This window comes from Gymnoscopelus microlampas, assembly GCF_963454915.1.
Source record: "Gymnoscopelus microlampas genome assembly, chromosome: 2".
Taxonomy (NCBI): domain Eukaryota; kingdom Metazoa; phylum Chordata; class Actinopteri; order Myctophiformes; family Myctophidae; genus Gymnoscopelus; species Gymnoscopelus microlampas.
The window spans coordinates 31,796,719-31,809,988 of record NC_139939.1 but is presented as its reverse complement, the minus strand read 5'-3'; the positions used below and the strand labels follow the sequence as shown (position 1 = coordinate 31,809,988).

Sequence of the window (13,270 nt, the reverse complement as noted above, 5' to 3'; positions counted from 1 at the left end):
CACTTTGAGAAACTCGGGCCTAGAGCAGTGGTTCTCAAACTGTTTAATTTCAAGAACCCCCATAACTTTCCGTTTCAACCATGGCAGGAGAACCACTGGTCTAGAGATGTGGGGATGGGATGTTCAGTGTTCATTTAACTCAGTATAGGCCTACAGATGGAACCAAATATGTGGTCCATTTGTTGCCATTTGGTTTGGTCCCATTTATAACGTGGAGGATTTCGCAATGTGATAAGAGAGAAGGAAGAGGGAGAAGAGGGCTATAAAAAAAGGAAATATTTATAGAGGAAATCTGGGATGCTTCAAGGGAGGAAAGGGGAGAGAGCATTCAATATCTCTGCAATAACAGAAAGCTTTGCCCTGCGCTTTGGCAAACAGGCTACACTTGACAGGGACAAAACTTTGGACACGGTGACTATTTTAAAACGAGTTTAACTTTTGGGGTCTTTTGCATTTTATGCTCAATTAATTTCTTATGAGGCAGAGACCACAGGATTGAACCCAAGTTGCCACGTCAGGAGAAAGTATTGATATCCAACATTACCACCTACTGGCCAATTTCAGAATCACGGCTTAAAATACCAGTGACAATTTTGGGCCGCTAGATGGCAATAAACACATGGTCGTTTTTATTGCCCAAGAGTGTTGCTCTGTTTCATTTATGATGATATTTTATCTAAGATCTTTTCTCTTTTTTTCGGAAAACAAAATATCATATGATTTAGCAATAGAAACACGCAGTCTTAATTGTCCTGAGGAAATAAGGCTTATTGTTAAATATATATATATATGTTGCTTAAATGTTCCATAACGGTGGGTTTGGATGTCAGCACAAGACATTGTTTCTATAAGGACAGGACATACCTCGTTTCTCTGCCTAAACCCTGAAGGAGTCTGGAGCGAGGCGATGAGAATGTGTCTTGGCAAGACTAGAGAATACTACACAGTCACTCAAGAAACACAGCCTACACTCTCACTCACTATCTCTCTCTCTCTCTCTCTCTCTCTCTCTCTGTCATTTTCTCTCTGGGGTGTGAGTGCCAACATCAAACCATGCTAAAGCCAGGAAGTGTTGTGTGTCTCAGTGTCTGGGTCTTTTTAAGAAACTACAGTACACACATAGAAAAACATTCATATGCACACACACACACACACACACACACACACACACACACACACACACACACACACACACACACACACACACACACACACACACACACACACACACACACACACACACACACAGGGTCCAGGATGATTCAGGATGATACATAGTGAAGCCAACATGCTGTGGCAGGGTGTGTATGCTGAGGCAAACCGAGACCAAACGCTCTCCTTGAATAGCATTATGCCAACAACACACTCAGAAGTGTATTGGTTATAGTAAACCTACTGTAAGTGCTTCTTCCATCAACAACACAGCTTAGCTATCACACTATACTCAATGGGCAAAAATCCCTTTTTAACCAGGAGCCACATAAGACATGACGACATATTTCCAAAGAGATTTGGTGTAGAGTGAAAAAAAAAAGGGTACCAAGTGCAGTTGCAACTCAGGTCTGTTTTACTAAGAATAGAGGGTTAAATGTGTTAGTTCAGAAGTAATCTTTCAAGACAGATTATGTTAACAGCAGAATCTGTCAGCACCACTGCCCTAAACATGTAGTGTTGTTTAGGAATAAACACAAAATCACCTGGGAGGAAGTGGACTAAGAAAGGGGAGGAGCCAAACCAAGTTCCTGTTTCTACACAAACAAGAAGGTGGTGCCCCCAGAGGCAAAAACAAAGTGGGAAAAAATATCACCCCCCCCCCCCCTCTTTTTACAGAATAGTTTGCAAGATTGGTTCAGAAGTGATGTTTCAGTGCACTGCCCCATAGAATGAAATGCATTCTATGTCATCAAGAGGTACAATGATTATAATGTTATAGATTTGCCACCCCAATGGTTACATTTTTACAGTGGCCATACCAGTCTGGCCCTGGCACGTAATTCTGAAGTATGGGCTGCATAATGCATCGTCTAAAAATACGATGTCATTTCTCACTATTCATCAACCATTTGATAGATTAGAGTGAATAGGGTCTTCCATTCCTTTCATCTGAGGATTTATTTTACCAGAACAGGAGGGGATAAAGATGACATAGACATTTCCAGTCAAGGGGCCTTTTGTGTGTGTGTGTGTGTGTGTGTGTGTGTGTGTGTGTGTGTGTGTGTGTGTGTGTGTGTGTGTGCTAGTATTTGCCTAGGTGCTGTGTTAGGTTTGTTTAGATTACGAGAATATCCTTCCAAGGCAAAGAGGGGAGCAGAAACCAAGCCATGTAAACCAAGGAGCCTAGCCTACCTTCTTACCTACCATACAGCTGGACAGCAGCTGCTAGAATGTCTGTGCCTCACACACACACACATAAAGACAGACACCCATGTGATTGCATGTGCACACACGCTTTTAGTTTTTATACACAAAAAATAATAATTAAACAGTGCAAAAGCATTCCATTGCAGTGATTCTGGTGAAGTACAGTATCTAACGTGTCTCCGATATGTGATTTGTCATTATAGTGTCCAAACAGTAAAGCCGTCGATGTTAATTTATCCATTTGTAACTCTGAGACTGTACAAATGTTAACTTGTAGATCTGCTATTTTTGGTGCGTGACACCGGCACGCAACTACGTATAAATCAGGCTTAAAAGGATCCCTGGATAATAAGCCAAATATGCCTTAATACATTATAATTGCCCTCTATAACTAACAATGTCAATTAACCTTAAATATTGTATTTATTTTATACGTCCATGTGTGGTCCAGCCCTTCAATGTATAGAATGCATGGGCTAATAAAACATATTAAAAATATTGATTTGATGCTCATATTAACCGTAGGTTAAGTATTAAGTTGTTTTTTATTAGCATTCCATACATTCCATAGGGCTGGACCACACATGGGCAAATGACATCATCAACTTGCAACGGCCGTTGTCCCGCTTGAGTAAAAGATTAACTATTTCCGAATAAAATATTGAAGGTGTTTTAAAAAATATATTTTAGTCATAGAGGGCAATTATAATGTATTAAGTCATATAAGGCTTATCTGCCATGGATCATTTTAAGGCTGCTACTACTATAGCTTACATTGAGCCCAGCCCAATAGTTGTATACAATAGGCAATTTACAAAACCCTGTGCGACCTTATTTACAAAATGCTTAATTCACAATGACATGAGGGTAGATGTTGAAGAGCAGCTCGTCATCACCACGCCGCACCTCCAGGAGGAGGGGCTGATCTCCCAGCAACGCCCCTTGCAGGTCCTCATTCTTCCAAAGAGTTCGGCCGTTCACCGTGACAATGACATCCCCTGCCTTGATGCCGCCCCTAGGTTAGAGAGACAGAGGTTCATTCCTACAGTATTAACCACTTAAAGCCTAAATATTTTGTTGATCGGAGTGCCCCAGGGGTCTATACGTGAGAGGACCAGGTTGGTCCTCTCCTTTTTTTCCCCAAAACTCTTCACTGAATGTTCACCTAATATGACATGCACATAGGGATGCTAGGATTCAAGTGGTTAACAACTTTAAACCTGTCATTCCTACCTTGGGCAACATTCGTCAACATTTTCAAAAACTTAAATATTCAAAATGAGTGAAAATAGCATATCTACAAGCTTACAACGCATCAATCTGGGAACCCAGAGCCAAATGAGAAGGAAAAACAGCGCCATCTGCTGTTTGTACTATCTCAGTTGGCTCTGGGACAAAGACGACGGAGCACCCGTGCGCAAGGAAACTGGGGTTTTGGTCTGCCTTCAGCGTTTCACTTCCGGTGGTGCGACTATGTTTTCATTCCCACTAACAATATTTCTACACGGAACACTAACACCACTTCTCCCAGAGAACATGGATCGTTTTGGTTATAAGCCCACTTGTTTCTATGATGAAAGAGCAAGTTAGAATGTGAATGTCTTTCCGTGGTTTTGTCTGCTCCGCGGACGCTATTGTTAAATTAGTTTCGGTTGGTTTCGAGTGGGGAAGGATCGGCGGACACGTAAATCCCAGCCACTACATTTGATTGGGTAAAGCGCGGCCTGCTTCCTGATCTGAAGGCACGCCCACTTGTAGGCCAGTGTGTACACGTTATGACGAACCTTCACGACAGATTCCAACGCAGAGCAGAATCTGTTCTTGAGAGATTAACAATGCATCAACGTGACAGGTAGATCGGTTGTTACTTTTTGTCTTTGTATTTTGTCTAAGGTTCAGTGTGCTGGTTATGAGGGTGTTTGTGTGTACGTGTGTGTCAGTGTTTGAACCTACTTGAGTGCAGGAGAGTCCGGTAGGACCTGGTGCACTAGAACTCCATTGCTCACATCAGGAAAGTCTGGGTTCTGAAGTCGCAGCTCTGCCACAAGACTGCCACACACACACATACACATACACATCAGTACAGACATAGTCTCAGTGTCTGGCTATCCAAGACTAGCACATACCTAACGTCTGTCTCTTTTCTGACACAATACAGCTAGTAGCCCTGGTAGAATCTAAGGTTATCATCAATATGTAAATGTGTGTTCATTGTGTGGGTGTAACAACACTCACGCTGCAGTGATGGTGATCATCCTGATGCCTATGAAACGCTTTTTCCCTCCTGTCACTTCTGGGGGGGAAATAATTTGTTTCATTATCAACATAGTCATCCTCAGCATCATTTTCATCATCCTCAACATCATCATCATCATCATCATTATGACATGGTGCCAGCTGTTGAAGAAAGCATAGGAAACTTTTTTCTTGTCATATAAATATCTATATCTATAAATCCAGGAATCTCTGTCTGTCTGTGTCTCTTTATGGCCAAATGTGGAGATCCCCAAGCTCTCCCAAGTGCGTCATAGATTACCAATGTTAGACTGGTACTGCAATAAATACAACAGGTCGAGCTCACATCCCAGGTCAAATCACCTGGGATGTGTACATATCTTTCTTGATGTGTTTTCCATATTATTGTATATTGTTGTTTGTCTTTAAATGTCTCGATGAATTCAATACACAGGACCTTAATGGAAACAAGCCCTGAGGGCTTATCCAGGTCATCCTTTTAGCATTATTTTGTATAAATCTGTGCCACGTGCCTTGTTTTTGCAAACTGTTAATAAAGTATATTCAATAAAAAGAAAAAACACCAAGCCACGCCCTGACAATCCTCAAGTTAAACACCAAAGGCCTTGATATGAGCTTTCTCCACTCTGCTATAACAACATGGTCCTGCGGTTGACGGAAATATTACATCAAGTCGTGTTCATGCCTTTAAGAAGAGGCTGAACAAACACCTCCTCAGCATGTGACTATAATTCCACAAAGCTCAAGGAAATGTAATCATCCAACATTCAGTTTATATAATATACTCCTGAGTGAGTAGCTGCAGATCAGTGCTAGGTTCTTTGAATGTTATTCATAAAGCCTGTATCTGCTCAAGCTTAATAATAAAACATAAAAAAAAGGTACTGCATTAGTGCACTGAAAATCATTGCATTCCAATGCAATGAAGTACTTCTAGTGTTCAAATGTGGTGAATAAGACTAAGTATGAAAGGCTTCACTACGGAACTTATGACATCGCCGCATGCCTATGACATCACCCCATGACTTCACTATACAAAGTATGACATCACCCCATGGCTTCACTACACAACGCATGACATCACATGGCTATGACATCATATACCATGGCTTCACTACACAAGGTATGACATCACAGCATGGCTTCACTACTCACTGTACTCAGGCTCACCTGCATCAGACTGGGGCTCCACTGGTAGATGGTAATATGATCCTCTCAACAGCTTGGGTTTATCTATAGCCAGTCACACAATAATAACATGTTGACTGACATCAATTAACACAGAGAAAGAATTACAGACTGTTGTTGAGGTGGCGTCATTGAGACATATTGGCTTCATACACAGTAAAATCCACAGTGTTCATTTATCCATTTGTAACTCAGAGAGTGTATAAATGTAACCAAATGGTTATATTTTCTATTTGGTTACAATTATACACTCTCTGAGTAAGTCCATATTCTAGGTCCACATTAGTTTGTTTTCTTGACCACAATGTTAAAGATGCCATTTCGATAGCATGTTATTTAAACAGATGCTAGATTCACTGTTTATCCTATAGCTTCAATGTACAGATTGTTATTTCGATAGCGGTTTACCTGGGATCCTAGTTTCTTGAGGCACTACACTGTCTCTCATTTTACGTACAGTATGTACCTTGCTTATTGTAAGTCGCTCGGGATAAGAGCGTCTGCTAAATGCCTAAATTGTAAATGACCACACAGGATTGTACTGTAAAGTATTTTCTCATGAGCTTGGACTAAACTTCTTTTCTTAAGGAAACCACACACAGTCCATGTATGACTGTAGCTTCTGACCTTTGGTGTGTCTGTCCTGTGAGTGTGACTCTGTGAGGAAACGCCTGATCCTGTCAGAGGGGATGGCGAAGGAGATTCCTGCAGTCACCTTCAGAGTGTTGATGCCTATCACCTCGCCATCCTAACACACACGCACGCACGCACGCACGCACGCACGCACGCACGCGCGCGCGCACACACACACACACACACACACACACACACACACACACACACACACACACACACACACACACACACACACACACACACACACACACACACACACACACACACACACCAAAACAAGGTTGTGGAGGTGCATGAACTCATGGATGCAAACGGGATATTTCAATAGGGTCAAATATTTGCTGTGGTTGTCAATTTAGAAAAAAAAGCTCCTTGTTTATACTTTACACTAGCACACAGAAAGCTACTCACCAAGTTAACAAGAGGCCCTCCAGAATTACCATACTTCCATGACGACATGATGACAAAGGTGACAAAGACACACGTACAATCACATTAGTGACTCTCATAGTGACACTGCCGCAGTATTAATTTTGTTGACTAAGTAAGACTAAACAATTTCTTATGACTAAAACAGGACTAAAACTAAATGGTGTGTTATTCAAAAGACTAAGACTAAATCAGAATTTGCTGTCAAAATTAACATTGCGCTGCCGCATATCAGATGGCTGTGAAACTATCCATATACTGTACTAACACACAAACAGCATTTAAGTCTTATAGTTGTGCTCACATGTGCTCACATTAATAATGGCATCAGTCTGGATGTAGTCCATATCAGAGTCTCTGATCCCCAGCTCCTTGCCGTCTCTATGTGCGGTGCTGACTATCCCCGTGGTGACGGTGTTCTGCAGGGCGAAGGGGCTGCCGATGGCCACCACAAACTCCCCTGGCCTCAGACTAGCCGAGCGTCCCAAAGACAGCACCGGAAGCTTCTTCTGCTCACACACACACATCCACAGTAACATCCTGAGTGTTACTTTAACTCTGAGCTATAGGGTTCATTGTTGTTATAGCTATACATTCTTTGTACATGCACACAAACAAATGTATATGAACGTAAACATACTATATAGGCGTAGGCACATAGTAGGACCAATTTTCAAATGTATTGCTATTTGCTAGTTCTATTTGTAGAAAAGACAAGGAAGAAAAGACTGATTTAAAAATGTATGCACTGATACCACAAGGCATTGTAAGCTCTAAATTCCCATCACAGCATCACCAACACTCTCACATCCCGTTGTTATCTCTGTGTCTCTCACATGTCCCACAGTTATAAATAGATTAACACTTTTTACTGTGTATCGACACAATACACAATGACGACGCTTACACACACACATGCAAACGTAGACAGATGAACCCAACACATAACTGCACACGCAGAAACATAGGAGGGAACCTGGTTATCCATGCACGTGTGGACATGGTGGAAAATAGCAAATTAGCTAAGTAGAAGAGACAGAAAACACAACGTTTTGATGGGTGCTAATGACCTTGAAGGAGAGGAGAAACAGAGGAAGAGAGAAACAGATAAGTATTTCAGAGATGGGTGAGAGAAGGCACACATCATCAGCCTCCAGTCACAGTTAGTGTTTACGTGTGTATTCCTGCAAGCTGCCCAGTGGAACGTCTCAGTCTGTCATTGTGAGAAACTGGCATAGCAGTGCTGAGAAGTGGGCACTTGTACAGTAAAGGCCCATTTAAACAGGTGCATTTAAAGAGGAGCTGAAATGGAGAAAAACATGTTTTCCTCACTTTTAGAGCATCTAGAGCTATTATAGAGCCTAATGGAGATACAATACCAAGTGTGCATTTTTACGTCAAAAGCCCCTAAAAGTCCAATGTTAATTACTTCCTGTCAAACATAAACGTAATGATTACGTCACCAATTTCATCTAATAAATTCCTGAATCACGATTTAATTCACCTGTTAATTCCCATAGCTCAATGTTCCTCCACACACAGCTGGCTGATTCAGTCAAGTGTGTGTGTGTGTGTGTGTGTGTGTGTGTGTGTGTGTGTGTGTGTGTGTGTGTGTGTGTGTGTGTGTGTGTGTGTGTGTGTGTGTGTGTGTGTGTGTGTGTGTGTGTGTGTGTGTTCCAACCTGAGCGCTGACTTTGATGGTGGCGATGTCTGACTTCTTGTCCACATCCCTGACCACGGCCTCATATGCATCACCGTCGTGCAGCTGCACACGCAGCTGAGGCCGGCCCGTCAACGTGCTCGCCGTGGTTACCACGTGAGCATTGGTAACGATCAGACCTGACTGGGTCATGATGAAACCAGAACCACTGGAGAGAGGAATGTGTCGACCAAACAGAGGATGTCTGGGGGGGGGGGAGAGAGAGAGAGAGAGAGATACAGACAGAGACAGACAGACTCAGTTAACCAAATATGTATATTTTCTTTATCATTAATAATTATTGCATTGCATCTGAACTGTTCTGATGCAATGCTATGTCGTATTATTAACTGACTTGGTGAATTTGAATATCAAAAACAGGGGAACAGAGACAGACAGAAATGGAAGAACCAGTAACGCATTTTTAATGTCAAAAATAAAAATGGTAAAGATTCAGTCTCTCTTTTTCCTTGTATAAACACACATTTGATATCTTTATTTGGGTTCACATTTAACAAGAACTTCTTGAACACAAACAATAGTAGATGGACAAGCTTGGGAATCTCAACAACACATGTTTTCAGTCTCAGTTCACGGCTACAGGCAGTATCGTCTCCTCCATATCCGTCTGCCAATTATCGCAGACACTGAACAGAATTTATCCAATGCCTTCGCTCTTGGCTTGGGCATTCCTGCAGTCTGCAGGCCTCTCACCACTAGTTTGTGGACATTACAGAGGCTTCCAAATATAAACACAAGCCATTTACATTTGTACCCAACCAAGCTGTAATAGCATCTTTAAGACGCTGGCACTTTAGCACCTTGGTAAGGAATGCCTCTTCCAGACTGTGGTCAAATAAACGGTACATCGCACAAGAAAGGTCACTTCTCTACTGTCCTCATCAACAACAACATCTGGTGTATTAGCTGTGACATCTGAAAAGGTGTTATATTCACTATAGCAGTGCTTGTACATAGAGTGCTTGTACAGTTTGACAGACGATGAAAAATGTGGGCTTATGCGAGTTATCACACACACACACACACACACACACACACACACACACACACACACACACACACACACACACACACACACACACACACACACACACACACACACACCCACACACACACACACACACACACACACACACACACATACCTTAAGTATAGTTCAATGTGGACAACAGCAGGAGCAATCTTCTCCACTACGTCAGCGATAAAGTTGAACTTGTAGCGAGGACTGTTTGGATGGAGCGGGACATGACCTATACTGACATAAAGAACCCATTGGGTTAACACAGACACAAACACATGTACAGTACAGTACTAGGGCTGCCATGATCTTGGCATTTTACTTGATTAATAGACTAATTGTCAAACAAATAATTGCGATTAACTATAACATTACAATCTCATTATTTCAAATAATTGTGATTATGGCGATTATGTAATCATTGTGACAGGCCTAAGTACAATACAGTACATGCACACATGCAACACAGCATGTACAGTATGTAACAATGTGCAAAATAAATAAAGACCTTAGCTGGCCTCAATGTAATGTAAGTCCAAGTTAGTAGTTAGTCATTTGCAGAGACCACATGTGTACTGTTCAATAAAACACAGGCAATAGTGCTATTATTGAGGGGGTGTGTAATAATGTTAATTCCTGAAAAGTAGGATAATTGTTCTCGCTCTCTCTTTTCACACACACACACACACACGCACGCGCGCACACACATACGCGCACGCACACACACACACGCACACACACGCACACATACACACACACACACACCCACACCCACACCCACACCCCCACCCACCCACCCACACACACACACACACACACACACACACACACACACACACACACACTAATTGATCTACAGCCAGTGAAGTGCATTCTGAGGAAAGGGGGGGACTAGGCTATATTTATGTCCAAACCACTAATCACTTCCTGACTTACAGCTTTCTCCTAAATCTGATGTCTACTCCAGAGAGGTCCCCTGGATGGGAGTGACTTTAAATGACTTCCTGTTCAGATCTTTCACAGATCCACTATAGGCTGGGATCACATTCCATAAAGATTAGTGGAGAGACTGCAGACAGTACTGAGAAGTGCTAATATGGATATAACAAATAAAGAAGAGAGAGGAGCCTAAACTCTTTCTCTCTCTTTCTCCCTCTAGTCTCTGGTGGTTGGTTGGTGGGTGGGTGGGTGATATTCATGCTTATAGCTCTGAGTTCCTAAACTCAAGGCAGCCCAAAAACTATAAGGCCTTCTTCCAGTGGACCCCCAAATTGAAAGTTAAATGGCTATGGACCCCATCTAAAAATATGTTGTGCCAGGGACCCCCATAAGAAAATATGTGTGTTGTTCAAATTTGTCAATTTGACTCACAATTGAATTTAAAAAAATAGCAGATCTACAAGCTCACACCATGTCGAATAGCAGAATTGTGTAAAAAAAAAAAAAAAAAAAAAAAAGGGGGGGGGGGGGAGAAAAAGTGATTAAACAGTTCCTCGTTTTGCTGGGGACCACCTGGAACCCCTCAAGGACCCCTGGGGGTCCCTGGATGGATCGACCCCACTTTGAGAACCACTGAATCAGGCAACTCTTACCTGCGTCTGGCAGGGCGCACGGTCCCTTGTGCGCTAGAGTAACCTCAGCTCTTCCCTTCTGCAGAGCTTTACGGTTGAACACCTTCATCTTACACACATTACTGTAAGTTTTCCCGTCGCTCCCACAAACTTTCTGTCCCATTTTACACTGACAGAGCCTCTTGGCGCCTCGTCGCTTCCCCGCAGGGCCAGGTCCAGGCGGCAGCTTGCACTCCAGCCCGTCCCCGCAGGGCAGGTCGTTCTTGCGGCCGCACGGGTCTCCCTCCGCCCGGGAGCACACCAGGCAGCACTGGCATCGGTCCGGGACATACCCGCTGGGGCAGCTGGGACTCGGACAGCTGCCCACGTCGCACCGCGGGGGGCACGTCTTCTTGGATCGCGGTATGGCACCGGTTAGGTCGTGTACAAAGAGAAACGCCACCACGAATGTACATAATCGCATAGTGATGCTTTCCATAGCGAGAGAGAGATAGCTATTTATTTATGAATTCCTCCGGTCATAGTAGGAACTTCCCTTTCAAATGTCTGTTCCTTTGTGTTCTCATTCAATCCAAGTTAGTAGGTTTGATAAACTGCTTTCTCTTCTCCCCTAGCAGTCTTTTCCAGTCTATTATTAGTAATGATTAAGCATCGTTGTATGTTGTTCCCTCATTCACGTTAGTCTGAAAAGGAAATGCACTCAGACTAGTGTGAGACATCATCACCATCAGAGGACAGAGAGTCACTGTCCCTTGGCCCACCGCAGACCGCCCGACCCAAATGGTGCCATCATGATCACTGTACACCATCTAGTGGATTAATAGTGACTGGAGCAGAATGGCAAACATTTGAAAGGTATGTAGGCTAGAGTCTACTTTTCTCCATGATCCATTTATGGCTATTTTATGTGGCTGCAAATGATGCAGTCACATAGGCCTACATGAACACCAATGCATACAAACAGTTTGTGTGTGCTCCTACATTAAACAAACAAAAAACAAAAGTGGGCATGCACAAACACTTTATAACACTCTCTCTACCCCCCCCCCCCCCCCTCTCTCTGGCTCAGATTCACCCATTATTACCATATTATTATTTTTTTTAAATAAAGACTTGGAGCAGGAAAACATGGCCTGAGCTGACCGAAGCCACGTTGGAGCATGGGTGTCAGACTGAGAGTTAGGATGACCGGCTTTGCGGTTGGAAGTAGTACAGAGGCATGGTATAGAGTTCAACCAGACGGTGTATTTACCATTCACCAAAACAATACAGCTAACATCCAATCACTGTTACCACATTGACATGGTGGTGTCTAGCTTTCCACCTTCTCTCCTCTCTCTGACAACTGGCAGCTTTTTATACCAGCTGCAGCTAATGAGCCTGGACTGCTCCAGTCCAAGGGGTGCATTATAAATCTAAAACATACATAGGGCTACATTAATACCATATACATTTAACCCACATAATATATTACAACTCTCTATGACCTACACACATAATGATTCTTTATGCTACAACATAAATATGAGCAATTGCAAACACACATCACATCATAACCACCCTCTACTATCCTGATATGGTCCAGCCCAATCATGCTGGAAACACACCAGGTACTGTTGAGCATTCAATCAACCTCAACAATAAAACCTCACTATACACATATTGCACTCTCCATATTGCACAAAGGTGAACTGTGCAAAATACAAAAAGTGCAAATGTGCCGTGCAAATATCATTCAATAAATAAGGGTTATCAAAAATACGTAACAGAGGACCTCTCTCTGTTACACTGAGTAAGTTCAGATGCTGTTGACGAACTAGGCTACAGATAGAGTTCTTTCTTTGCCATGAACAAATTAGAAGAACATGAAACCTTTACAAATATATTTCTGATATTAAATAACAACTTAAAGATGTTTTATTTTACATTTGGTTCCATCATTATTGTCAAAATGTGGTCAAGTAAAAGTTACAAAACAGTAGGCCTATGGTGAAAAGGTTAAATATTGCACTGTATTTAGTGAAGATAGGGAACTATTGTCAGACTATAAATCCGTATTCACTATTTGCAACCCTGTAACTTACACTTTGA

The 13,270-nt window shown here is 42.4% G+C and overlaps 1 protein-coding gene across 2 annotated transcripts; it reads right to left on the bottom strand.

Moving 5' to 3' along the window:
• Positions 1-2,428: 2,428 nt before the first annotated feature.
• Positions 2,429-11,915, bottom strand: htra3a (HtrA serine peptidase 3a). Of its 2 annotated transcripts, none has more exons than XM_084074795.1 (10): positions 11,201-11,915; positions 9,735-9,840; positions 8,552-8,774; positions 7,185-7,379; positions 6,853-6,885; positions 6,433-6,553; positions 5,788-5,850; positions 4,597-4,651; positions 4,315-4,410; positions 2,429-3,376 (listed from the first exon to the last, which is right to left on the bottom strand). In XM_084074795.1, exons 1-10 carry the CDS (start codon positions 11,655-11,657, stop codon positions 3,208-3,210), a joined length of 1,518 nt encoding a protein of 505 aa, XP_083930921.1. In that variant the 5' UTR covers positions 11,658-11,915; the 3' UTR covers positions 2,429-3,207. The 2 variants fall into 2 exon arrangements, with proteins under 2 accessions (XP_083930921.1, XP_083930920.1); XM_084074794.1 differs by having other exon boundaries at positions 4,597-4,654; positions 11,201-11,914.
• Between the last annotated feature and the right edge of the window lie 1,355 nt (positions 11,916-13,270).

Excerpts from the sequence above, each read along its gene's own strand:
- htra3a (XM_084074794.1), bottom strand. The coding sequence starts at position 11,657 with ATGGAAAGCATCACTATGCGATTATGTACATTCGTGGTGGCGTTTCTC. Across the intron at positions 9,841-11,200 it reads GTGCGCCCTGCCAGACGCAG|GTCATGTCCCGCTCCATCCA; the intron begins GTAAGAGTTGCC and ends ATGTCAGTATAG. Across the intron at positions 6,886-7,184 it reads AGACTGATGCCATTATTAAT|TATGGTAATTCTGGAGGGCC; the intron begins GTGAGCACATGT and ends TCGTCATGGAAG.